At 42.3% G+C, this 23,750-nt stretch overlaps 1 protein-coding gene across 16 annotated transcripts in view; it reads left to right on the top strand.

Moving 5' to 3' along the window:
* Positions 1–23,750, top strand: part of AMBRA1 (autophagy and beclin 1 regulator 1) — a 159,467-nt gene that overhangs the window by 51,299 nt on the left and 84,418 nt on the right. For 10 of the 16 annotated variants that reach the window (XM_070487602.1, XM_014861278.3, XM_014861281.3 and 7 more), the window contains 4 exons: positions 7,290–7,376; positions 11,441–11,620; positions 22,473–22,553; positions 22,971–23,071. In XM_070487602.1, the coding sequence (XP_070343703.1) occupies positions 7,290–7,376; positions 11,441–11,620; positions 22,473–22,553; positions 22,971–23,071 (449 nt within the window). The remainder of the gene's footprint in view (positions 1–7,289; positions 7,377–11,440; positions 11,621–22,472; positions 22,554–22,970; positions 23,072–23,750) is intronic. The other 6 variants (XM_070487603.1, XM_014861282.3, XM_014861288.3 and 3 more) reach the window with 2 other exon arrangements.

The following is a 23,750-nucleotide window of genomic DNA, read 5'->3' as shown; positions in this document are numbered from 1 at the left end:
TTGTAGTATTAGTGGGTCTAGACATAGACTTGTTTTGGAATTTTGTGTTATTCTAAATAAAATTAGCTGAGAATTCAGGATTAAATTCTCTAAAGCTCTTCTTGATTTTGGGGGAAGCCAGTCAATTGGGATGCACTGCCTCTTAATTAAAGTCTAAACCTGTATGTCACAGCTGCTGCCTGTCGGGGTGTGTGCACATGTGAATATCAGAACTGGCCGTTGTCTTTGGCATGCTCTTACTCATCATTTGGTGAAAAGCCTCTGGTCTAAATTCCTAGTTTAAAAAAAAAGTCTGTGGTCTGGGAGCCGACCCCCAAGTCTCCCAGAGAAAATGGATTTGGAGACAGAGTAAACATGTCCATGTAGGTCACCTTGGGCCTTTGAGTGAGTTTTTATTATAAATTGAAGTTTTGTAACTATAGTGTAATGTGTTGAGGATATACAAGAGCCAAACATATTGCCAACCAATCATTTTATACTTGTATTAAAAATAACCACCCACCAAACAGCAGAGGATCAGATGTTTCCAGAGGGGTCTGGCTGCTTCTTCAGGCAAGACTTTTGTATAGCTAGATACACAATTGCACACCACTTATGAATTCTGTTTCCAGCTTCTTCCCTTCTGGTGTCTGATTATGTTGTGCTCTGATGTTTTGCCATTTATCTCTCACTGCACAGAGGCATTGAGGAATATGTTAATGTTTTGTAAAGATGTTTTAAAGCTTTTCTGGTGAAAGACGTTGTTTTGAGCCCCGTGAATTGTTTGTGCTTGATGATAGTAAAATAAGGCCGATCCACAGACAGGCACTGTGAGCTCCTTCTGTAGTATGTCTGTTTTTTCCTGACATCAGCCTTTTAGCAGTGCCGCCTTGCCTTGGTCCGCCCCAGAGCAGGGGCAGGAATTGCCTGCCAGGCTCTGCTGGCAACTGCCTCATGTGCTGCAAGTGCACCCCTAGAAGTAGGGGGCCCTGCAGCGATCAGATGAGTGCCTATCGTTGGATAACTTAAACGATAATTGCCAGTGTGTGAAATGGGGAGGCTTCAGTGCCTCCGCGTTACAGCAGAGATGTCAATTTGGAAATCATAATAGAGGTGTCGTTTCAGAACACACAATTATTTTTTACAAAGAATAAGGGCTTGTCATCTCCCAGCCCAGGCATGCGCCAAGGCATAGATATGGGGCTTGCAGAGCAAGATTCAGAAAGGAAAGAAGGCATTTAGTGCATCCAAGTTTCTTTGGCCCCCTGCCCCTTCTTCTGCCGAAAACATTGCCCTCTTTCCCCTTTGAGGTCTCTAGGCACTACCCCATTCAGGAGCATCATTGGTAGTTTCCCAGGCAAGTAGCCAGCCTCTGACTTTATGAATTAATAAGCCTCCCAGGGACTAGGCTGCCCTGCATTTATCAGGACAACTATGTCAGCACTTTAACCTGAGCAGCTTAAGTGACCAGAGAGATGAAGGGTGATATAAGCAGTTTCTGAAAACCTTGTTCCTTCGGGAATTTTAGCGTGAGTTTTGGACATTTGGCAACCTCGTCTGAAAGTCACAAGGTTAATGAGGGGCAATCAAATATGTCTTCTTGCCTATTCTTCCAAATCTAGTTAGGGCCGCTGACGTATTCACTTAGTTATTTATTGGTCTCCTATTACATGTTAATTAGGATGTGAGTGGGAATAAAAAGATGACTTGGATCCAGTACCTGCTTTCATGTAGCTTGTAGTTCAGTAGCTGGGGCGAGACATACTCAAAGTAACTGCAGTACAACGTGACTTAGGAGAAGGCCTTTTTTTTTTTTTTAAAGATTGGCACCTGAGCAACAACTGCTGCCAATCTTCTTTCTTTATTCTTCTCCCCAAAGCCCCCCCAGTACATAGTTGTATATTCTAGTTGCAGGTCCTTCTGGTTGTGCTATGTGGGATGCCACCTCAGCGTGGCCTGACGAGTGGTGCCATGTCCGTGCCCAGGATCTGAACCGGCGAAACCCTGGGCTGCCGAAGTGGAGCGTGCGAACTTGGCCACGGGGCCAGCCCTGGGAGAAGGCCTTTTAAGAGAGGTTTCAAAATGCTATGGGGTGTTGGGGAAGAGAGGGTGAACTTTTGCCCGGGAGAGTCAGGTATTTGAGCTTTGAAGGATTTTTACAGGTGGAGATGGGGAAGAAGAACTTTCCAGAAAGAAGAAATGGTCAAGCTAAATACATAGGTGAGATAGTGAAGGTATGTTTAGTTTAGCTAGAGAACCTATAGTTCTCAAAGTGTGGCCTGGGGTCCCCAAAGTCAAAACTATTTTTATAGTAATACTGAGACGTTCTTTGTCTTTTTCACTTTTATTCTTTCGCACGTATACAGTGGAGTTTTCTAGAGGCTACATGATGTGTAATGAGGTTATCACTCTGATGGCTAATGGAGTGTGTCCTTGTGTATTAAAAATTTCTCGGTTTTAATTTCAAGTATAGTAAATATTGGTAGATAAAACCCATGTAAACAAAAGCTCTTTGGGGTCCTCAATTTTTAAGAGTGTTAAAGGAGTTCTGAGACCAAGTTTGAAAACCACTGGGCTAGAGCATATAGTGTACCCAGGAGGAATGAGAAATTTGGCTGCAGAGCTTTGGATGCCAAGCTGAGGAATTTGGATTTTATTTCCTAGGCAGAAGGGAGCTATTAGTTTGGGTTTGGCTCCCCTGAACTGAAATAGCAGATGTCACTCAGACATCAAAGCCAGGATGGGAAATTACTGTTTAGGCCTCGGGTACTGGTGGCATCTTAGCTTCTAGGAGCAGGTTTTCCATTATCAGTACAGGTCACAGAGTTGTGGCAATTCATTGTTTCCAGTGATTGGAGGAGAGCTAAACTTAAAGTTGGCTTTAGGATACTGATTTTCTCTGTGCGCTGACAACTAGTTAAAAGAATATCTTCAGGATATGATTGTTTCCTAAGGAAGAGTTGTCTCTGGCGTGTTTCTTCTGTCTGAATTTGAAACAAAGCTTCTTTTCTTTTGCGTGACCCTTCTCATCTGCCCTGACAGCTTTGCTCTTTTCCAGTGCTGCTTCCACTATTTTTGATTGTTTTCTTTGTCATTGAAGGATACAGCGGATTTGGGGAACTCCGTTGTATATACTCAGGGTATTAATCAAGGAAGGAAGAAATATTTGTAGTCATTTAAAATGCTAGGAATTTTACAGATTGAATTGTGTTCCTATTGACTTAGAATTTTAGCGGGGCTTGATACTCATTTTTGATAGTGTGTAATACTTTGATTTCAAGTTTTCTGTTCCATTCCTTAGTGTCTCCACCTTATCTTTCAAGGAATCTTATGCAAGCAAATATTTTAGAGCAAGGATGGGCAAATTTTTTCTGCAAAGGGCCAGGTAGTAAATATTCTAGGCCTGTCCCTATCCAGGATTACTCAACTCTGTCTTCCCAGCTCCAAGGCAGCCACAGACAAGATGTAAATGAATGAATGTGGCTCTGTTTGGATAAAACTTTATTTACAAAAACAGGCAGCTGGCCCAGGGCCTATAGTTTACCAAACCTGCCTTAGAGAATTAGGGCAACTTGCTGTTAGAAGAAATCCTTTTTAAGAAGTGTGTAATTCTTTTGAAAATGAACGGTTATCTCTTTAGTTTTCGGTGGTTTACTTTTAGATTTTTGTATATTGGATGTTTTTAATTTTTAATTTTGAAATAATTTGAGACTTGCAGAAACGTTGCAAAAATAGTACAAAGAATACTCTTTATCCACATTCTCTAAATGTTAACATTTTGCTACATTGCTTTAACATTCTCTCTCTTTTGCTGTCTATATATGAGTGTGGTTATACTTTTATATATTTATGGGTTTTATATTTATATTTTACATATTTGTGGATATATTTTAAATAATGAATTTTCTTAAAGTGGTGTATAGTTTGATAGAGCAGTGGCCTTCAAACTTTAAAAAAAATTCCTCCGTTAGTAAAAGACTTTTGAGCAATCCCTGTGTGTGTGTATCAAAATAGCACAAACTGTGGTGTGCCTCACCTGGATACCACTGCTATAGAGAATGAACCAGGCAAGCTTGCAAAGAAAAGATTTTTGTTTTTTTCTGTCACGGCTTCAGTGACTCTTTAAAACATTTCTGAATTGAGATTATAGGTCAGAATGATATGGTAACTTCAAGCTTGAACATGCTTGTCTGAGCCCTTCCTGAGTCCTACCTGATTTCACATTGTTGAATTGCATGATATCTCGTTAGGTCAAGTCAGATTTGCGGTGGCCAGAGCAGAAGGCTCGCAGCTGCTCTCCCGTTCCGTTTTCTTTTTTTTTTTTAAAGATTGGCACCTGAACTAACATCTGTTGCCAATCTTCTTTTTTTTCCCCTTCTTCGTCTTCTCCCCAAAGCCCCTCCCAGTACATAGTTGTATATTCTAGTTGTGAGTGCCTCTGGTTGTGCTGTGTGGGATGCCGCCTCAGCATGGCCTGATGAGCAGTGCCATGTCTGTGCCCAGGATCCGTACCAGTGAAACCCTGGGCCACCGAAGTGGAGCACGTGAACTTAACTACTCAGCCACAGGACCAGTCCCCCATTCCATTTTCTTATGTCATTTCTCCATTGATGGCTCTTTGCAAGAAGCTAACTGGAGGAGAGAAAGATCTTTCTTTGAGGTTCCTAGAAATGGTGGCGATGTTTACTCATCTAGTAGCTCTCATTCTTTCTTCATTCAATACCAATTGCAGAAGTCTTTTTTATTCCTTCAAATAGCGTTTGTGTTGTAACCGTAGAGAACTTAATGTTTCATCAGTGATATGTGTGTGGGGGTACCATTCGTAGTCATTGGCTCTCCTGGTTTTGTGTATCAGCAGTTAAAATGCCATATATATATGGCTTGCCAGTCTACTGTATTGTCTGGGGAGCAAATGGTGCCAACAGATTGTGTCGTAAGTAGACACAAGGGATGCATATTCCAAAAGAACCTCATCAGGGACCCTCCAGAGACAAAGCTTAACATTTTGGTTTTACTCTAATTTAAAGAAGCCTTCCTAATTAAGATAGGAAGTTAGGGTGGGAAGTAGACTTTGCAGGATTATAAAATGGAATCATTAAAATTGAAATTATCTAATCCAAACCCTTCTAAAGTCATCTCTCTGAATCCTCTCACTGCCTTGGCATAGTAGGGGGGAATATTGGCCTCCTAACTTGCCAGGGTCATTTTCTAGGCAGAAGTACTTAAGAAGGATATATCTTGGTCACTCTGGAGGATGCTCCCTGCCGAAGGCCCTCTGCTTACTAAGCAGCCATTTGGATGGGAACAGGACAGGGCTCAGTGACATTCAGGACTCACTCCAGAGCCCTCGGGGGTGGAACAAGCTTCTGGGTATTTCAGGACAGCCAGCTGCTCCGAGATCTTCCTTCCCTTCTTCAGCTCCCACCCAACTCCTATAGAACTAATTTATTCGTAATGAATAAGTAATGAATTCGTAATGATTAAGATGGCATAAATGTCCTGAATAGATACTTTTCTCACAATTTCGCTTTTCTTCTTTGTCTAGTCGGTGTACCTCTCCTACTCCTACCTCTCACAAACATTCTGTATTTCAGACTCAGAGACATGCCATTAGTTTATTTCCCCCAAAGAAAGAAAAAAATCCTAAGAATTAAACTGTCACGCAATTGTAAGATGCATCCCAATTTCAGAGACATTGAAATGTGGAGGAAAAAGTGTGTCTTAGAATTGATGAAACAGCATTTCTGCTGCTGTGAACAGTGATATCATTGAAGATTCAGGTTTTCAACCAGAGAGATGTATTTTATTGCTTTCTTCTTTTCCTCCTTGGTTACATTGTATCCTTTCCCTTCAATGGTAGAACTATTTCAGATGTCTTAAATGTGAGGGTTACAGGCCTTGTCCAGATAGAAAACATCATTTAACAATTGCTTGTCCTGGGCAGGGAAGGTAGCAAGCCAGGTTGACAGAGCCTCTGCTGTCTCTCTTCCCCAAGCTGTTGGGGGCAGTGCTTCTGTGGGCCAGTTGCTGAGATAAAGTGACTGCACATGACTATACCTAAAGCCAGCTGGTTTTAATAACAGTGAATTGAATTAACTCAGTTGGAGAAGATTGGTAGCTGCTGTCCTTATCCTGCAGCTCTGCTTTAAAGAAGAGTCTGGCAGGGAGCTGGAGACCTGTTCCCGGGAGAGCCAGGCAAGATGCTGCTGGAGAGGAACAATGTGCGTTTCTTTCTGAGACATTTCCTTTGAAACGTGCTCTATGGCAGGAGCCTGATTGGCTGCCAAGGCTCGTTTGAGTTGGGAAGCAGTGTGGCAGACATGGCAAACTGGGGGGTGCCTGGGCCATGTTTAGCAGATGTATTTTAACTGGCCCTTGCTGTATGAAAAGGGAAAAATGTTTTCGCTAAAATTTAACTAAAAGAGATTTCTTGTGAAAGGCCAGATTTCTGGCTTCTCTTAAAAAATAGGAAGAGCCAGCAATACTGAGCCCACGTTCTTGCTTGGACCACGGTGGATACCTGGAAGGTCCTGTGGTATAGCATAGTAGTTTGAAGCGTTTTGAAATTGACAGACCTTCGCTAGACTCCTAGCCCTATCACTTAATAGCTGTGTGCCACAGGGGAGTATACTTCTGGGCCCAGTGTTCTGATGTATGTATAGTAATGCCTACCTTTCCAGGTTGTGATGAGGTTTAAATAAAGAAATATATATGAATTACTTATATTTGCCTGGCACCAAAAATGCTCAGTAAAATGTGTGTGTATCACGTATGATCAGTTGAATTTATGATTGGTGTAGATTATATAAGTAAAGATTTTTGTCGGTTGTTAAGAGTGCCCGGGGAGTACTCTTCCTCACAAAAGGTGTGGGCAAAGCAGACTGATTAGAAGATAAGGGGATGTGGCTTAGCTTGACATGGAGGAACTGAACACCAAGATAAATGTTGGCACTACGTGATAATCTCTGGGTATGCCTAATTTTTCCCTCCTGTGTTGATCCTAACCTCCTATTTGTCTCCTGGAGGTACTGCAAATAGAAATAAGATCACGTCTCTGAAGCGCTTGTTCATTTCTCACTGAAGAGCAGTATTCAACCTGATACAGCGGCCGGATCCAGTGTGGGAGCTCTGTAGCTCTTCATTTATTTGTCTCTAAGTATTTACCTTGTAGGAAGGGTGTGATCCCAGATAACAGGTGTTAGCTAGCTGCAAAGGGGGATGTTATTTATATCTCCCCGAATTTTTCCTTATGAATGACCTCTGAGTTGGTAATTGACAGGGATTATTGCCATTTTTTTAATCTCTGCTAGGAGGCTGCTGGAGTCTTCCCTCATTTCATTATCCCGTTATGATGGAGCAGGATCCAGAGAGCACCCAATTTACCCAGACCCAGCGAGGTAAGGCCAAAGTGAGAAATGGCACTAGGTGGGGGGGAGGGGCTCCCCTTGGGGTTGCCAGGCTGTTGGAAGCCCCATTCTGTGCCTCTCTGGGCCTGGCGCTCTTTTGCTCTTCAGTTACAGTTTTGAGACAGGTGGTTCAGGTGATTGGGGAGTATTGCAGGTAAGTGAACAGAGCCTCTGGTGACAGAGGGTTATGATTGAGCTCTTGTTCTTTGGGGCTCATTTCTTTAAGTGGGGCACTAGAGGGGGAACCCGAGGAGGCCACTGGCAGAGTCACAGGATATTCCTTTTCTGCTGCTAAGAGAGGCTTTTGCCATTCAGATGGCTAGCTAAAAGGGAAACAAAAGTTTTTATTAGTAAGGAAGTTACTTACAAATTAAATAAACAAAAAATCCTACTTGCTCTCATTTGAGAGAGAATTTAGAATATTCAAAGGTAGAAATCAAGTGCATTCACAGGTTGAATTTTTGGAGAATACTTGAAAGAAGAGATGACTGACAAGGGTAACTGAATAAAACAAGTTGGCATTTTATTAAAATGCTTGTTTTACACCGAGTAGAAGACTTTGGAAAAGTTCTTGAGGAGATTAAAAAAAACACCAAACATTCAAATGAGTTCAAGGCCAGCCTTTACCTGATAGTGGTAGCTGAGGACCAAGGATGAGGTGTTGAGTTGATGTGTTAACATTTATTTATAGAGAGCAGCTCCTTGGGCTTGTCACAGCCAGACTTAGTGATTTTGTTAATGATCTAAAAAGGGGATAAATCTGCACATTATTTAAGCAATAGCAAAGCACACTGTGAGTCTCTGCTGAAGGAAAAGGGTAGCTTATAATGGTGGGGTTGGCAAGTTAACAGTGTAGGTCAGATAAAGCCAAACGACCTTTGCTCTAGATTAAGAATTTCAAGTGTGGGAACCTTCAGGCCAAGTTGATTCCGGGGATAGTGAATGATTTGGTTGTTGCCACAGTTATGCCATGATACTGAGCATTCTTTCTGAGGTGCCGGGGAAAGACTCCCCATTATCCTCTTACTTCCTTGTCCACACCCTGGAAATGGCAAGTCCAAGGCTCAGGGAGCATGGAGAGGGACGACTTTAGCTGATGACTAAAGCAGGCAAGTTTATGTTAGTCTCTGATCATATTTGAAAGTTATAAGCCCTAAATGGGAGAAGGAAATTTTTTGCATGAATCAAATACTCTGAAACACTGAGATAGAGAACTTCTTGCTATAAAACAGTGCCTTTTAGGACAGCAATGGGAGTCTCATCCCCAGAACCTTTAACCTGACAAAGTTTGACAGTGATTCTTAAAGACCATTATTTGTCCTCCTTTCATGTAATGAATTTGTTATTTATTCCTACTCAGATCTCTTTATCACGGAGAGTGTCATACATTGTGGTGTTGGTGTTTTCATATTTTCCCTTTGAACACAAAACAGGCTTTTTTGGGAGGGGAAAATATTCTTCCTTGAAGAAAACTTGAAGATTTATTTAAACATTTAAAATTTTCATTTGGAACACTTTAGAGTTGGATGATTTATCCAGCTCTTCTGTAGGAGGATCATTGTTACATCATTACCGGTTAATTTCTTTTTCCTCTTAGTCCTCACCTTACACAAGATGTATATGTCAGAGCCATTGGGAGACAGCTCATCATTCAGATCCTTAGCTTCCCTCTGAATACCTAAAAGAATGAGGCTAAGATGTACTTGTATTTAATAATTGTGCCAGGAATCCTTTTTAACCGTTGATGCATAGTTTTGTAGCTCAGGGAATTCCTGACTTTTAGTGAAATTAAACAATTGGGGTTACCTAGTGCTGAATCTGTGCCCCTACATAAAAGGGCCATCTTTATTGTTACTGTCAGCACCAACATTATTTCTGCCTCTATCACCAATAATATTATAATTTTTCCATTAGTTAGGGTAGGCTATCAACTGAGGAATGAGTGTACTCGTGGTCATTTTTCAGAATCAATTCCAAAAAAAGATTTCATCATTCTCCTCTTGAAACTTTTTTTACATTCTTTTCTAGGCTGATTGACTTGAGAATTTAGCAATGGTTGATTTCTACTGGAAGATTTCTGTATATTTGATAGATAGAGGAACAACTCAAGAGTATTGATTTGTGTCTGTTGAAAATTTAGAATTCTTGATTCATCGTGACAAAATGCACGGGAACAGGGACTCAAACAGATAATAAAGTTCTCAGTGCAAGTTGAGACTTCTGAGAAATAGTTCTCGTACTCCGATGATCTTGGCCAAGGCATCTGTGCATCCCATGCCCACCTGCTACATAAAGATAATTTGGATTCAGGGGTGCCAAATGCAGCATATTGTTTCATAACACAGACTTTTGAGATCTAAAGATTGTCAGCTGGCATGCCTGGGAATTCCATTTTATGCTTGGCTGGAAGCACACTCCGTCAGATGACAGACATTTCAGAGGCAGGCGTAGTTCCTCTACCAGGTGACCTTGGCCTGAGTCAGTAGAGTTACTGGGGATTTGGCCAGAGATTTTGCCCAGGATGATGGAACATTAGGCAGCAAGATATTTGTAAATACTTTTCCTACAATTCGCATATAACTATTTTTATTTCCGTTCTCAGTTTTTCCAGATTTCCATTAAAAAAAAAAGATGCAAGCCTTTTTCCTTTTCTATTTAGACATTATAGAAGTTAAGGTCTCCAGGAATCCTCATTAGGATTGTGGTGTTTCTTTTTAGTTTTTTGTTCTCATTACATAAATATATATTTTTATATCCATATTCGTATATACATACCATTCTACAATTTTTCTCCCACTTAAAATTTTATTTTGGAGGGCTTTCCTTGTGCATATATAGGGATAATTTATTCTTTTTAATAGCTACATAGTGTTTCTTTGTGTGGATGTAATTTATTTAATATGTTGGTGGGCATTTGCTGTTTCCCAGTTTTTCACTAATTCTGGCGATGTGCTTATGTGTATATATATATTTTTGCATCCTTGTCTGTTTCTGTAGGATAAAATTCCTAGTGGAGTTGTTGAGTCAGTGTGTGCCTCAGGCAGGATTTAGGTCTGGAAGTTTTTTAGTAATCCACTTAATGTTATCATATAAAACATTTTTCTGTTATTGTTCTCCCCCTTTCTCAGTTCACAACCTCAAATTATGTAAGCGTTGTGAAAGAAGGAGGAAAAATTTAAGAAGGGAATGTGGCAAATTGTATGGGACACTAGATGTTTTCGTGGAGTGTGAAGACACTAGGCCGTAGTTGGAAGAATATAGACCTAGATGAATTATTTACTGAGAATAGCCATACTGAGGGAGAAGAAAAAGGAATGCCTGTGCTTTCTGTATTGCTCCGTGCCCATGTAGCCTCTGATGCTCTGTTGTAAGAAAGAGAAAAATCTCCTTTTTTTTCTGTAGATTTTCTGTTCTGAGTATATTTTACTCTGTCTCTATCCTAAATATTTTCTCTTTGTTACAGTTATCTATGAATAATCCGGAAAGGAGAGATAAGAGGTTCAAAGAGATAATTTTAAGGAGCTAGGACAAATCTGGGGCTATGTATATTTGTTGGAGAAGGAAGGAGTTCTGGTGAAGATGATGCCTGTAGATGCCTTTAGTCATCTCAGGTTTGCCATCTCCTGGCCTGTTTTCTTATCTATGAAATGAAAGAAGAGATGACCTGTAGATGATGCCTTGGTCCCTTTCACTTCTTACATTTTGAGTGTGGATCATTGAGGAAAAGCTGTGAATCTGTATAAAGGGTGCCCTGAGAAGCTAAAAGAAACTAAAAAGAAAGGTCCAGTGTTACCCTCTTGGGAGGGGACAGCTGTTGATCAGATGATGACTGATTAAACAACCTCTTTGCCTTATGTCAGAACAGAAACTCTGGTGGTAGTCTGATAAGCATATTGTGCAGTACAAACCTCCTGGTGAGTTAAATGCCCTTTATTTTTCGTGTCTCTGGAGTTCGCCTCAGCAGGGAGACGCCATGGGAGAGCTGGATTTCCTGCCTCGCACAGTGTTCTCCACATTAGTGCTAGTTTGTGTTTGTCCATCTCTGTCTCTCTCAGATTATCTCCTGCTGCATACTACGCCCAGAGGATGATCCAGTATCTCTCACGGAGAGACAGTATTCGCCAGCGCTCCATGCGCTACCAACAGAACCGTCTCCGTTCTTCCACCACCTCCTCTTCCTCAGACAACCAGGGTCCATCAGTAGAGGGAACCGACTTGGAGTTTGAGGACTTTGAGTAAGTACCTCCTCAGCTTACTTTCTTCCCTCTCCTCCCAAGCTGTGAGTGCTTCCAAGTTGGCCACTGTCTGAGCAGCAGTGGTCGACACTCTTGCTTTGAACCCCTGAGTTCTTATTTATGAGTAATAGGATGGGGTGAGGAACAGGGTTAAAATGCCCAGGGCTCCCCGCTCTGGCAGTTGCACTGCTGATTCACCAGAGCCTGTGGGAAGAGACGGCCCATTGGGCCCCAGGCCAGACTGGGAGAAGATGGCTGCTGCTCTTTAGGCAACATTTTTATTTCCCTTTCATGAACAGTGACTGGGGAAATGCTTCTCATGGACTGTCTTTGTAGCACCAGGGAGGCAGAAGGGCTTGTGTTTCTTCTCTTAAGCAGAGTAGGTATAGAGGTTAAAAATAAAGAAAATACCCGGATTTCCCTAAAAAGCATCTTCTCTTAGTACCCTTGATCAGACCAGTTCTTGGAGGTCCTACTCCCTTGCCTAAGCTTTCTCACTCTCCCCCGAGTAAAGATCCTTTGAAAGTTGCCTGTCAAATTAATATGGCGGGTTGAGAGGTGAGTCCTTGCTCTGCTGGTCTCTGAGTGGTTGGTTGTGGGGTGGGGGTGAGCTAAAGGAGCACGGTCAGCTCCAGGCTCTAGAATTCCAGTTCCCCAACCTTGCTGCTGGGTTTTGCAGTCTCTGACCTGCTTCTCCTGACCTTTCTAGCCATTCTTTATGGGTTTTTTCATCTTGAGGCTGCACTTTCCTGGCTTGTATCAAATTGGACATTTCGCTCGTTTTGATTCTTATATTTTGATGTTCTCAAACATGCAAAACAAGAGAGAGAGAAGGATGATTAAGCATTTTTTCCCCTCCTTTTTTTCTGGCAGTATTGGAATAGGACAGCCTGTCGGTTACTTTCCCTCCCCACCCCCCAACCCCCATCTTGACATAACCTGGTCAGGTTTGGGATCTTAAGAGCTCTTGCCTCCCCTCAGCCTTCTTCCTCTGCAGTGAGCTGAATGGCTAGTTCCCCAGGAGCCTCTTTCAGCAGTGCTGTATGGTGTGTTTGAGGAATCTCTTTGCCAGAGAGGATTGAGAAGAGGGGAACAACCTTGGTCCCAATTTGCCTTCCTGATGCTGGGGTTAAACACACTGGCAATTGTGTACTTGGAAGCAGAAGGAAGACTAAGTGGGAGGTTCATTTGTCTGAGGAAGATGTAAATCTGAAAGAAATGCAGAGATGCCCTGAAGCAGCTGTGGTGTGGCCATGGAGCAGGGGTGGCAGTCCTCTATCATCAACTAGGCGGGAAGAGCCCAGCTCCTCTCTGACTCTCAGCGTGCGTCATTCTGCCTTCTGTCCTCTCTAGGGCAAGGTGGATGCATATACCGGCAGTGAAGGGAACAGAGTCTCCACTCCTTAGCCAAGCAGACACCTGTAGTGAAATATGGTCCCCTGTAGATAATGATTATTTTCCCAGCACCAAGGTCTATTCAGGGGAGCACTTTCAACGTACACGCTGAGGCTGCTGGGACTTAGTGCTTCTGAAAAGCCTCAGTAATCCTGTGGAGCTCTGGGTGTCAGTGCAGATTGCATAGCCCTCTCTCCGTGCACGTCTGGAAGGCTGTGTTATCTCTCTGCAGTGGTGAAACGTGGGGCTCGTGCCTTTGAGCTGTATCTTGCCTCGTGACTTGTCCTTCACAATGGAGTTCTGGGTTAGTTTAAAATGTTCTGTTCTCATCTTACCTTCTCTTTCTTCTGCTACCACCTCCTCCCTTCCCCTTCCTACCCCCTCGATTTTCCTGTGTCAGACTGCCTCCTCCTGTGCTCCCCACGGCCCACCTGTGCTCTCACCTCCCCCCTGGCTTCAGCACGACCTGAATTTACATTGCCTTCTTCACCTTTCGTGCACTGACTTACCATTGTTTGTTCCTAGGGGCCTTGTATTGCTCCCTGATTAGTAACAATGGGCTGCTTCTCTAACGCCCCTCCGAAAGTCCCTCTCTGGGTGTTTGCTTGCTTTTTGGGCTGAGACAGACTGTAATCTTGTTTTTAATGGCAGCTGAGGATTAGTCACCTCAGTATTAGTCCAGGTCTTCTAGTGAAGGATGTTGCTGGCTGGCTGATACTAATTTACCGTCTGTTCGTTCTTTCTGTCTCCTTCCCTGCCCTCCTCCCCCCACTGTAAACCAAGAGCTGCTTGTGGTTGCTCCTCTTCTCTTAGTTCCTGGGTGCTCTGAGGAGGGAGAGAGTGAGAAATTAGGGAATGTGCCAGCCCGTTTTAATTTCTTTGCCTCAATCTTTTTCCTTAGCATTGATAACTAGAAGGAAAGTTGGAGGCTTATACAGTCATAATTTATAGTTCTTTCAGGAACAGGGAAGCGGGTAAGTTAGATATGGCCTGGAATGCTTAGGCTTAGGGTACCATTAAGAGAGGCTGTTCTTCTCCTGGGTTTCTTCACCTTCACAGCATATGCCTTTGCCACTCCACTTCAGCCTCTTCACTCTCCTGCCGTTTGCTAAGTTGTAGATCATTTTGCCATTCTCTAGCTTGTCCCATCCAGGTGTATATAGTCCCCAGAAAACAAAAGGAGCCATTGCCCAGATCCCATCTTTTGTGATTCTCTTCCATCATCCATTGAATGAAAAATATCAGCTATAGTATTTTTCTTATGTATACTAATTTATAACCTACAGAGCATTTGTAGTTTATATAAATGTTAATATATATAATATATACATTTAAAAATCCTGTTTAATCCTTATAATAACCCAATGAGATAGTTATTTACTCCACTGTGATATTTTTCTAAATGAGGATACTGAGACTTGACCAAAATCAGACTTGTCTAAGATTAGAGACTAGAAACAAACATATTTAATATCTGACTTCTATTGACCTGCAGATTTAGAAACCTTTAAAAATGGTGTACAACCGTATTTATTATTGAGCCCTTGCTCCATGAGCTTGCTTTGGAACAAGACTATCTACATTTATCTCTAGGGAGGATAGCTTTGAAGGTTGGTCAGCATCGGGTTAAATTTTCTGTACTTCTGTGGTTTAGATTAATGACCGTCCTCCCAGGCAGGCATCTTCTCCTGCCATTCATCTCTGTCTGCGGCGAGAATTGAGGCTGCATGGTCCCTGTGTTTATCAAAATGCACAAACAGGACATCCAGAAACCTGTCGTCAGGAGGTCTGTCCTGAAGCCCTGAGCATCTGTCTTTGCATAAAGATGTTCACAAGCAGGGTAAAGGTGTGACTGCCCCTGACATTGCTGTCTGCCTGCTTTTGAGCCCAGACCACCTGCTAGAATGTAGATAGCAAGTAAGCATTAGGAAAATTCCCATTTTCATTTTCACCATTCCTCTGGAAAGTGGAAAGGAGGTTTTTATGAAGCCCAGGGTGAGTGCTGTGTCCCAATAGTTGTTAAGGCCTACAGAAGAGATAGTGTTATGTGACTTTATGACTTTTGTTCCAGCTGTCCCCAACCCCATCCTCATTTTATGTTACTCTGAATGTAATTGTAATCCCAGAATCGTCGCCAGCTCATGTTCCTGCTTTTTGTAACTACTTTGCCTTCCAAGACAAAGGATACCCTGAGCTAGTAACAGAGCTGGAGAAGCTTCCAATTAAATCCGTCACAAATATCTCTACCCTGCATGCTGGCCACTGGGAAATTGTTTTTTTTCTTTTTAATAAAGATTGGCACCTGAGCTAACAACTGTTGCCAGTCTTTTTTTTTTCCCCCTGCTTTTTCTCCCCAAATCCCCCCAGTATATTTTAGTTGTGGTCCTTCTAATTGTGGCACATGGGATGCCGCCTCAACGTGGCCTGATGAGCAGTGCCATGTCTGCGCCGAGGATCCGAACCCTGGGCCGCCAAAGCGGAGCGCTTGAACTTAACCACTTGGCCACGGGGCCGGCCCCTGGGAGATTCTTGACTGTTGCTGGCATGGAAGAGAGCAGGTCCTTTATTCACAGCTGTAACACTGGGCTGTAGTTTGGAAAAACATCTCAGTGAGAATTCTAGTCTTTCAGCCTTAAGATGAAGTCTCTTTAGGTCTATTACACTTATTTTCTTACTTCTTCTAATTTATCTGGTTGTATTTGGGTTTCCTTTACCTTGAAATCCATATTGTGACCATATCTGCAGCGATATTTCATTGTGAGTATGACAGTCATTTCTGGGTGCCAGAGATGAGTTCTGGTTCCTTAGTTTGGCATGATCTGTTCTAGCTGTACCACATACACATGTACAGAGCAGCCTCATGCAGAAAGAGCTTCTCATTTTATGGTCCCCTTGCTAGCACCTCTGGCAAGGGAATCATTATGAGTTTTCTTGGTGTATATTGTAGCTGAGGCGAGTTCTGAAGGCTGTCACTCAGCTCTGACATCTCATTGGATGTGGCACAGGAGAAGTTGCTTGCCTTTAGTTCATAATTTAATATTCATCTGCCCTTTTGCCATAACTGAAATTTAGTTGAGCCATGGCAAAGAAAATATGTTAGAAACCAAGCACTGCTACTTTTATCATTTGTCTATAGGCGAAATCTTGACAGCTTTGCGAGACTCTCCTGCTTGCTTCAAGTTCTCATGGCAAGAAATTCCAGTAGCATGAAGCCACGTGTCCTGGTAGTGCTTGCTCCTGCTCTTTCTTCTGTGCCCGGGATTTCCAGGACTCCTGTGGGAGTCAGTGACTCCTGATAACAAGTTGATAACTTGTAGCCTAGAAAGGAAAGGGTAAATCTTTGCAGGGGGACGTCGTCTACTTCATTTTGAAATGGAGTTGCCTTTGTCTCTTCCTTTGACATACAAACTGTAGACTTTTTGGTATTAGAAGTGCAAGACAGACTCTAAGGAAACACTCTGTAAAGTTATTATTCTCTTTACAGACTGGAACCTACGAAAGCAGTCAGGATCCAACTCCATTTGTTGAGTGGTGGTATTGTACAGAAGTAGTTCTTAAAGTGGCATGAGAGAAGACACTGTTCTCTTCCCTTTTACCAGAAAGTTTTAAATAATTTCAACTACTTTATTTTTGTAGTGGTTGGTTATTTTTACAAACTGGGCTTATAAAAGAGAAAGGCGTAGGTCTTAAAATAGGACCGTCTCTAGGTGTATTTGGGAGAGAGGCAAATAAATGCACATAGAAACGTGAAACAGTATGGAGTGTTTCAGGAATTCCCTTGTTGATAAGTATGGCTAGACTCAAAGTCCGAGATGCGTGGCAGGAGATGAGCCCCAAGAGTTTGAGTGGCACCAGATCTTTAGAGTCTTATGTGCCTTGTGGTGGAGGTGAGCTTTATCCCGTAGGTGAGAGGAAGTCGTTGGAGAGTTTTAAGCTATAGAATAACACAATCAGATTTTTACGTACCATCTTACAAGATGGACTAATAAGGTCCTACCGAATTATACGGCAGCACTGTGTGCAGGGAAGAGAGTGTTTGGAAAGATGTGAGAAGGCTTGATGGGTTCATCAGGCTATGATGAATTGATGTGGCGGATGGGGTAGGGAAGGAGATCGTAGACAAAGGGCGGAGCAAAAGCCCGGAGACAGAAGATTTACAGAATTTATTCAGGGACTCTGAATAAATTTGTGGCTAGAGCTGTGGAGTGTTGTAATATGAGAGAGAAGATCTGAAAGGCCTGAACTGTGGAGGGCCTGGAATGCCTGGCTGAGAAGTTTTGACTTTATTTTTATCTGGGGGCAGCCATTATTCAATATGTATTTTAAGCAGCCAACTCTTGACAGCACTGGTTAGGGTGACCTAAAGTGGCAAATGTATGAAAGCAGGAAAACCAGTTAGAAAGCAGTGGGTGAAATACAGCAGAGAACATGTGAGGACTTGAGTATTGGGTCTCAGAGGCCTTGGTGTTTTCTAAGAGTGGGGACTGTTTGTGAATGTTCCCAGAGGAATGAGCTGTCTGAGAGCTCAGCCGTCACACTTCCTACTTCTCCAAATAAAATGTTGCCCAAGTCCTTCTTTGCGCTTACTGGAACCAATTTTGAACTAAGTTTATAAAACAGCAAGTGACTTCTAGAACAGCTGTGATTGAACTGGGATCACTTGTCAGTGCCTGGGTCAGTGCCTGCTGGCCCCGTGGCCTGACAGCTCTGTCTAGGGAATAGCCCTGAGTCCTAGTTTTGGCTGAGCGTGTGATTAGTCATTTGATCGTGGGTAAGTCCCTCCCCCGCCCTAAGCCTCAATGTCGGATCTGTAAAATCAGATTAGATAATCTCTGAAGTTTATTTTAGCCTGAGAGCTAAACTAGGAACTAAGGAACTAACTACCTTAGAAGAATTTCCCTTGTACTCAGCAGAGGTAGAATAATTAAGAAAGAGTCTCCGAAATGTGGGGTAACTTCCTGAGGGTTAGGAATAGGATTTCTGGTACCTGAAGAGCCCCAGTATATTTATAAAATATATGCCTACCTGAATTCTAGCTCTTTACTGAGGATTTTGAGCCTATTGCTTAGAAATATATAATATTGCTTGGCAACTTGAGAATTAGTACTCTTTGGCAAGTAAAATACATATGAATATTTATTATGAGTGATGCAGAAGAAGAGAAAGAAAATGGAATATGTCTGGATTATGCTTGGGCTCAGAATAGGAAAATACAAAAGGAAGAATTAAATAGCCAGGAGGGGAGAGAGGGCAAAGGAGGACGTCACCACTTAGAGATATATATTTATTTTTTTAACATAAAATACACAATAAGAATGTGGATTTGCATAATGTACGCAGATGAATTAAAGGTAGACTGAGGAAGGAGTGGAATTTGTACATGGTAATTACCTGTTATTGCTATTCCTTGGAGGAAAATTAAGCTCTGCAGTTCCGAGAGACCTCTGCTATTAGGTATCCCCTGTAAATGATGTCAGCTGGGCCTGGGCCCGCCTCCCAAAAATCTAAGCCTTTACACATGTGCACAGTCCTTGGCAGTAGAGACTGCACAGTGTTTTCCTAACAGCACCCAAGTAAGGAAGGGACTTGGCCAAGATGACTGTGCCGTCCAGGGACAGGAATACCAGCTCGGCCTTCTGTGGTCTGGAGATTGAGTAGAAACAGAGGAACATAAGGAAACAGGTATTTTTTTAATAGTCTAGTTTTCAGCAAAGTCAACTGTGTATTGTCAAGAGGGCAGTGGCCTTTTGAGCTTTTTGCTGCAAGAGATTCATTTATAAAAGCTCAGATCAGGGCCGTTTGTCGGTGAGGAGTAATGACAACCCACCTGTCTGGTCAGGACTCAGACAGCAGTCTGTAGGTGTGTTTTTCATTCCTTTAAATTACAGCCTGTCTCTGAGGCGATTAATCCCAGGCATTTTCAAGAGTTGCTGCTGTGTTTCTCCCTTGTTCCAGAGATGCATTTTCTTGTATTTGGCACTTGTCTTGGATGCTTGATTGTTTGAAGGATGTTTTTTCCTTATGAAATCATTTACAAGAAAATCTTATTTTTTTCACTCTCCTTCCCAAATTATCCCTCTGAGAGTTAATCAGAGATGCACAGAGTTCAACAACTGGAAAGGCCATTAATAACTGAGCCAGCCTCTATCCTGCTGGCTTAAAGGCAGCTTCTGGCTGATGAAATTGATGAGGATTTCTTTGGTGTTTCCCTGAAAGGTATTCTGGTGAGAAGGAGTCCTCCTGTGAAGAAGGAGCAGGACCAGCATATTTGCATAGTCTGGTCTTCGCTGTTTTTTTTTTTAAGCCCCCCTTGAAAAGGGTGCAGGCTATGTTATGTTAGGCCCCAGGATTTAGCACCCTCCGCTGTCCCTAAGGTAAACTGTCTCTCTGGGTCTGCCTTTCTCCCACTGTTTGTCTGGAAACGTCTTCCAGTACGCTCGTATTCAGTCTTCACCTGACTAGTTTGGCCTCCTTCATTTTGTGGAGCCTTGCTTCGTGCTGATCTTGTATCAGCACTGAAACGAGTGGCAGAGTCTGTGCAGTTTTCTAAATACATTATTTTAAGTACTTTTAATTCCTTTGCTCTTTCCTTGCAGCTTTTACCACTCTCTCTCTCTCTCGAGAGGCCCTTGCTTCTACTTCCCCAACCCCTAGCCCCGAGAATATCCTATGCATTGAAATTTGTTTCCCTGTCTAAACTCCTTATTTCTTAATCTCCCTTCTTTCTAGCCTGTAGAATCCAGAGTCGTTAGTTGTTGTTTTACCTCTGGTTTATCTGGAGCTGTGCCTTCCGTCAGGGAGTTTGTGTGCCAGTACTAAAACCCTAAAGAGGGCCTTTTCCCTCTTCTTGCCTAACGTCCTTTGGTTGGACATTCTGACCTTTTGCTGCCTTCCTGATTCCTGTTTTCTAGGTTTTTCCTAGTCAGTAAATGTTTGAGCTGCTTTTGTGGTAGGCTGTTTCTCCTAGATGTCTTTGTTTTTTTCTCTCATAGGCAGCATCTCATTTGTGTGTTCACCACGCTTCACATTTTTCTAGTCATTCTGGGTCCCGTTCTGATTTCTCCTTCTTTGCTAGAGCTCTCAACACTTTCAATTTGAAGTCTTCTAAACATTTTATTGAGATGCCATTTTGCTTCTACTTTCCCTATTGTTAGTCAAGATATTAAGTTGAGGACCAGCAGGTACATCTCCACTTACTTAATGTATTGCCCCTTTCGTGGTGCCTAATGTAACCGTCAGTCTAAGAGTGCTTGTATCTGAGCCAGCTGAGCTCATTCTTATTTTCCTATATGTACATCCTCTGGTAATCTCTAAATACCATGAAGCCATTATCTCTGGCCATGTTCCCCTTCCCCCTTTCTTATAAATAGAGGAAGAAACTCAGGAAGTTTTTAGGTTTTAATAACAATGAATAGAGGCTTGTGAAATATGTTGTAGGAGCCCAGATTTTTCCCCAGCTCTGGTGTTTGTCCATTTTTCTGGGTTATCTTTTTGTGTCCTTTCACCAAGCTCTGTGTCATCTTTGGACACTGGCAGCTGCTGAGCAGTACAGGCTATGCGTGACTTCTCCTTTCCCCCTCCCTCTGCTAACACCAGGGAGAGTACTGTTTGTTGTCCTGAGGGAGAGGGATCTTTGGACCTTGCAGAAGCATTATCTGATGCTCCACAGTGTGGTAGCTGTAGAAGAAAGCAATGAGATCTGTCCCATGTGCTTCTTCCTGTAGCTTAGCTTGCAGCCTTTTTGAGGCTTAGGACCCTTTTTCTTCTTTTGGACCCTTTTTAACTTCAAAATATTTTCTAACCCCTCTTGTGTTAATTAGTTGTACTTTTAGTGCCTGTTGAAAAGTAAAATATGCTACTGTGAAAAGCTGTATGAATTCACTTGTACTTTTAAGTGAATTGGTACTTTGATCACAATTTGAAGCTACATATATTTGAAAAATAATAATATGCTTAATTTGGGAGCTATCTTATTTATTTGATATTCAGTTACTACTTGGGTACATGTGGCTCCCCAGAGCTAGTGTCTGCTGGACAGGAACTTCTGAGTTCATTGTTCTTTTTAATCCCCTTTTTACTTTCCATATGGTCTTCTCTCTCTTTCTTCTTGCCTCTTCCTTCAACTGTAGAGTTTCAAGTCAAAGAAATATGATATGTTAAGGAAAATAATAGAATGGTTTCTCTTTTGGGGAAATAAAAACCAAGTACTAACTTTTAATAGATCAGCTTCCAATATCCCTGGTATTGATTTATCTCTTAATGCTCAGCATCCAATTCTACCAAGATATAAAAACCTTCCTAGGCTTTCATTTCTGGCTTGTAAAGCTCCCAATGGTCCATTTGAAAGCCGAAGTGTTGTCTTAACTTTGGTTCCAGGGCGAGTTTGAAGATTATCTCATTAAGCTGAAGACAATCCAGAGGGAGAATTCAGAAAATGTCTCAAATCAAGCTCTCAGAGGTTCCTTTATTTTGTGGAGTTGGTTAAGCAGCTAATTAACTGCTCTGTCCAGCCAATGCCCTTTTGGCTTATTGTTCCTTTGATGCCTTGGGGAACTAAGCCATGTGAAGGCTCTGTCGGCTCTTCTCTTGTAGGAAGCAGTGAAGCGTAGTGGAAAGAGCAAGGCTTCAGAGTCATATTCCTTGAATTCTGCCTCAGGTTACTGGTTATGTGACCTTGGGCTTGGCTTCTCTGGTTCTTAGTTTCCTTATCTGTAAAACAGCTAATAATACCTCATAGGATAGCTAGAAGGATTAAATGGGATAACATATTAATAACCGTTGTATTAGAACTTAGTAGATATTTAATAAATGGTGGTTATTACTATTGCTTTAACAGACCATAAAGAAAACTCCTAGACTTTTCTCTTTTTACTCAAATGACCTGGCTTAGGATTGTATTGTCTCATATTCTTCATCATTTCCAATTTTTTAGTCTCCAAGAGAAGGGACTGCGTAGTGTTTTTTTTGTGTTGTTTTTCTTTGACTAATGGATGATTTTTCCACACCAAGGACCTAAACAGATTCATTTAAAGATAACCATTTGCTGAAGGAAATTGTTGGGGGAATTTTTCATTTTTCAAGATCTCCACAAGCCAAAGTTTCTCTGTATCTTTCAATCTAGAAAAAGAAGTTTGTATATATCCATTGCATATCTCTTAGAAGATCTAACCTCGGCTTCAGTTTCAGATGTTACAGGGTTCAGAGATCACATTAACTCAAGAAAATCTTCCTCCTTCTTACTAAACTGTTACTAAATGCTTGTAAATCTTGTGGTCGAGGTACTCTAGAAATGCAGTATATTAATGTGCCACCCATATTGGTAAGCAGCCAGATGACTGACTTCTCTGGGGTCTTCACCTAAGTGTAGGCGTTTAGTTCGAGGGATGTTTGTCTTTGGGGCTGGTGGCTGATTCTGCTTAAGTGACTCTCTTATGTGTAGTCTTTTTGTTTTCTCCAGGGACAATGGTGACAGATCCAGGCACCGAGCTCCACGCAATGCCAGGATGTCTGCACCGTCACTTGGACGCTTTGTCCCAAGGTAAGAACTGGGTAGTCAGTTTTTATGAGAGACTTTTCTGAGAGCCTGGGGTTTCGTTTTTAAACCTACTTTCTGGTCTTTGGATCTCAATATCTGGGATTATTTTCTAGTGAGCCTGCCACCCAACCCTGCCACCTAAAGTCTTGACAGTAGATGATTGACCACAATAAAATGGTAGAAAAGTGGCTTCTAATCTTGTTCAAGATTAGAAGCCCTGGGAAACTTGAGAAGAAAGATCGGGAAGGAAGGAGATCTGAAAGGACAAATCCTAGGAATTTTTACTCCTCTCTGGGCTGCTGTGGATTCCTGGGCTTAATGGATCCCTTAGCCTCGACTGTTGAGGGTAGGGAGCTGGCATGGCTCCTTTGCTTTATGGGAGTCTTTAGTAGGCTTTTCATACATGCTTCCTTTTTGTAGGCGTTTCCTGCTGCCTGAGTACTTGCCTTATGCTGGGATTTTTCATGAACGTGGACAGCCTGGCCTGGCTACTCACTCTTCTGTTAACAGGGTCCTGGCAGGTAAGGAAATGTTTCTTTGGATTTCGAAGTTTTACAGGGGCAAGGAGCCAGATAAAGCATTCTCCTTCTTTACCTATGTTGATGGGATGGCATCTTGGTACCTGGTTGAAAAATCTGTTTTGAGGTCTTGTGCTCAGTTCCTGACTTCAAGGCAGAAGACTGCAGGATTGACAATAACTGTTTCTCTTGGCCATTCTCACTGCCTTCAAACATCTTAAAAAAAATTTTTTTTTAACTATTTGTTTCTTAGTTCTGCAGTTAGATTCTGCCTTTGCTTTTAATTGAATGATAAAAGTGTCTTGTTCATGTTTTGGTTGGTGAGATCCTCATGAACCAGATCCTGTGATTTAATTAGGAGCTTAATGCACACCCTCCAACCACTCTTTGCTACTGCCAGCAGGTGGAGTTTCCAAGCACTGTGGAACCTTCCCGTAGAAGGAGGAGGAGAAGAGACCCATAGAGCTGGCTCAGAAATCTCCCCAGAACAGAAAATGGGCTGGACAAGCCCAGCGGAGGCAGTTTTATGGTGGCTGCATAGCTTAGTGACCAGTGTTTTGGGGCTAAGATGCGTGAGAGGACTGGGCTCTGAGACGTGGTATGTGCCGCTGCTCCTGGGCAGTCTCTAGAGGAAACAAAGCAGAGTTCTGTCTTTTCCTAACAATGGTTGTTTCCCTGTCAC

Source organism: Equus asinus, chromosome 17 (genome assembly GCF_041296235.1).
Source record: "Equus asinus isolate D_3611 breed Donkey chromosome 17, EquAss-T2T_v2, whole genome shotgun sequence".
Classification (NCBI taxonomy): Eukaryota; Metazoa; Chordata; class Mammalia; order Perissodactyla; family Equidae; genus Equus; species Equus asinus.
The sequence above is the reverse complement of the archived record's forward strand: the minus strand, read 5'-3'. Positions and strand labels throughout refer to the sequence as shown.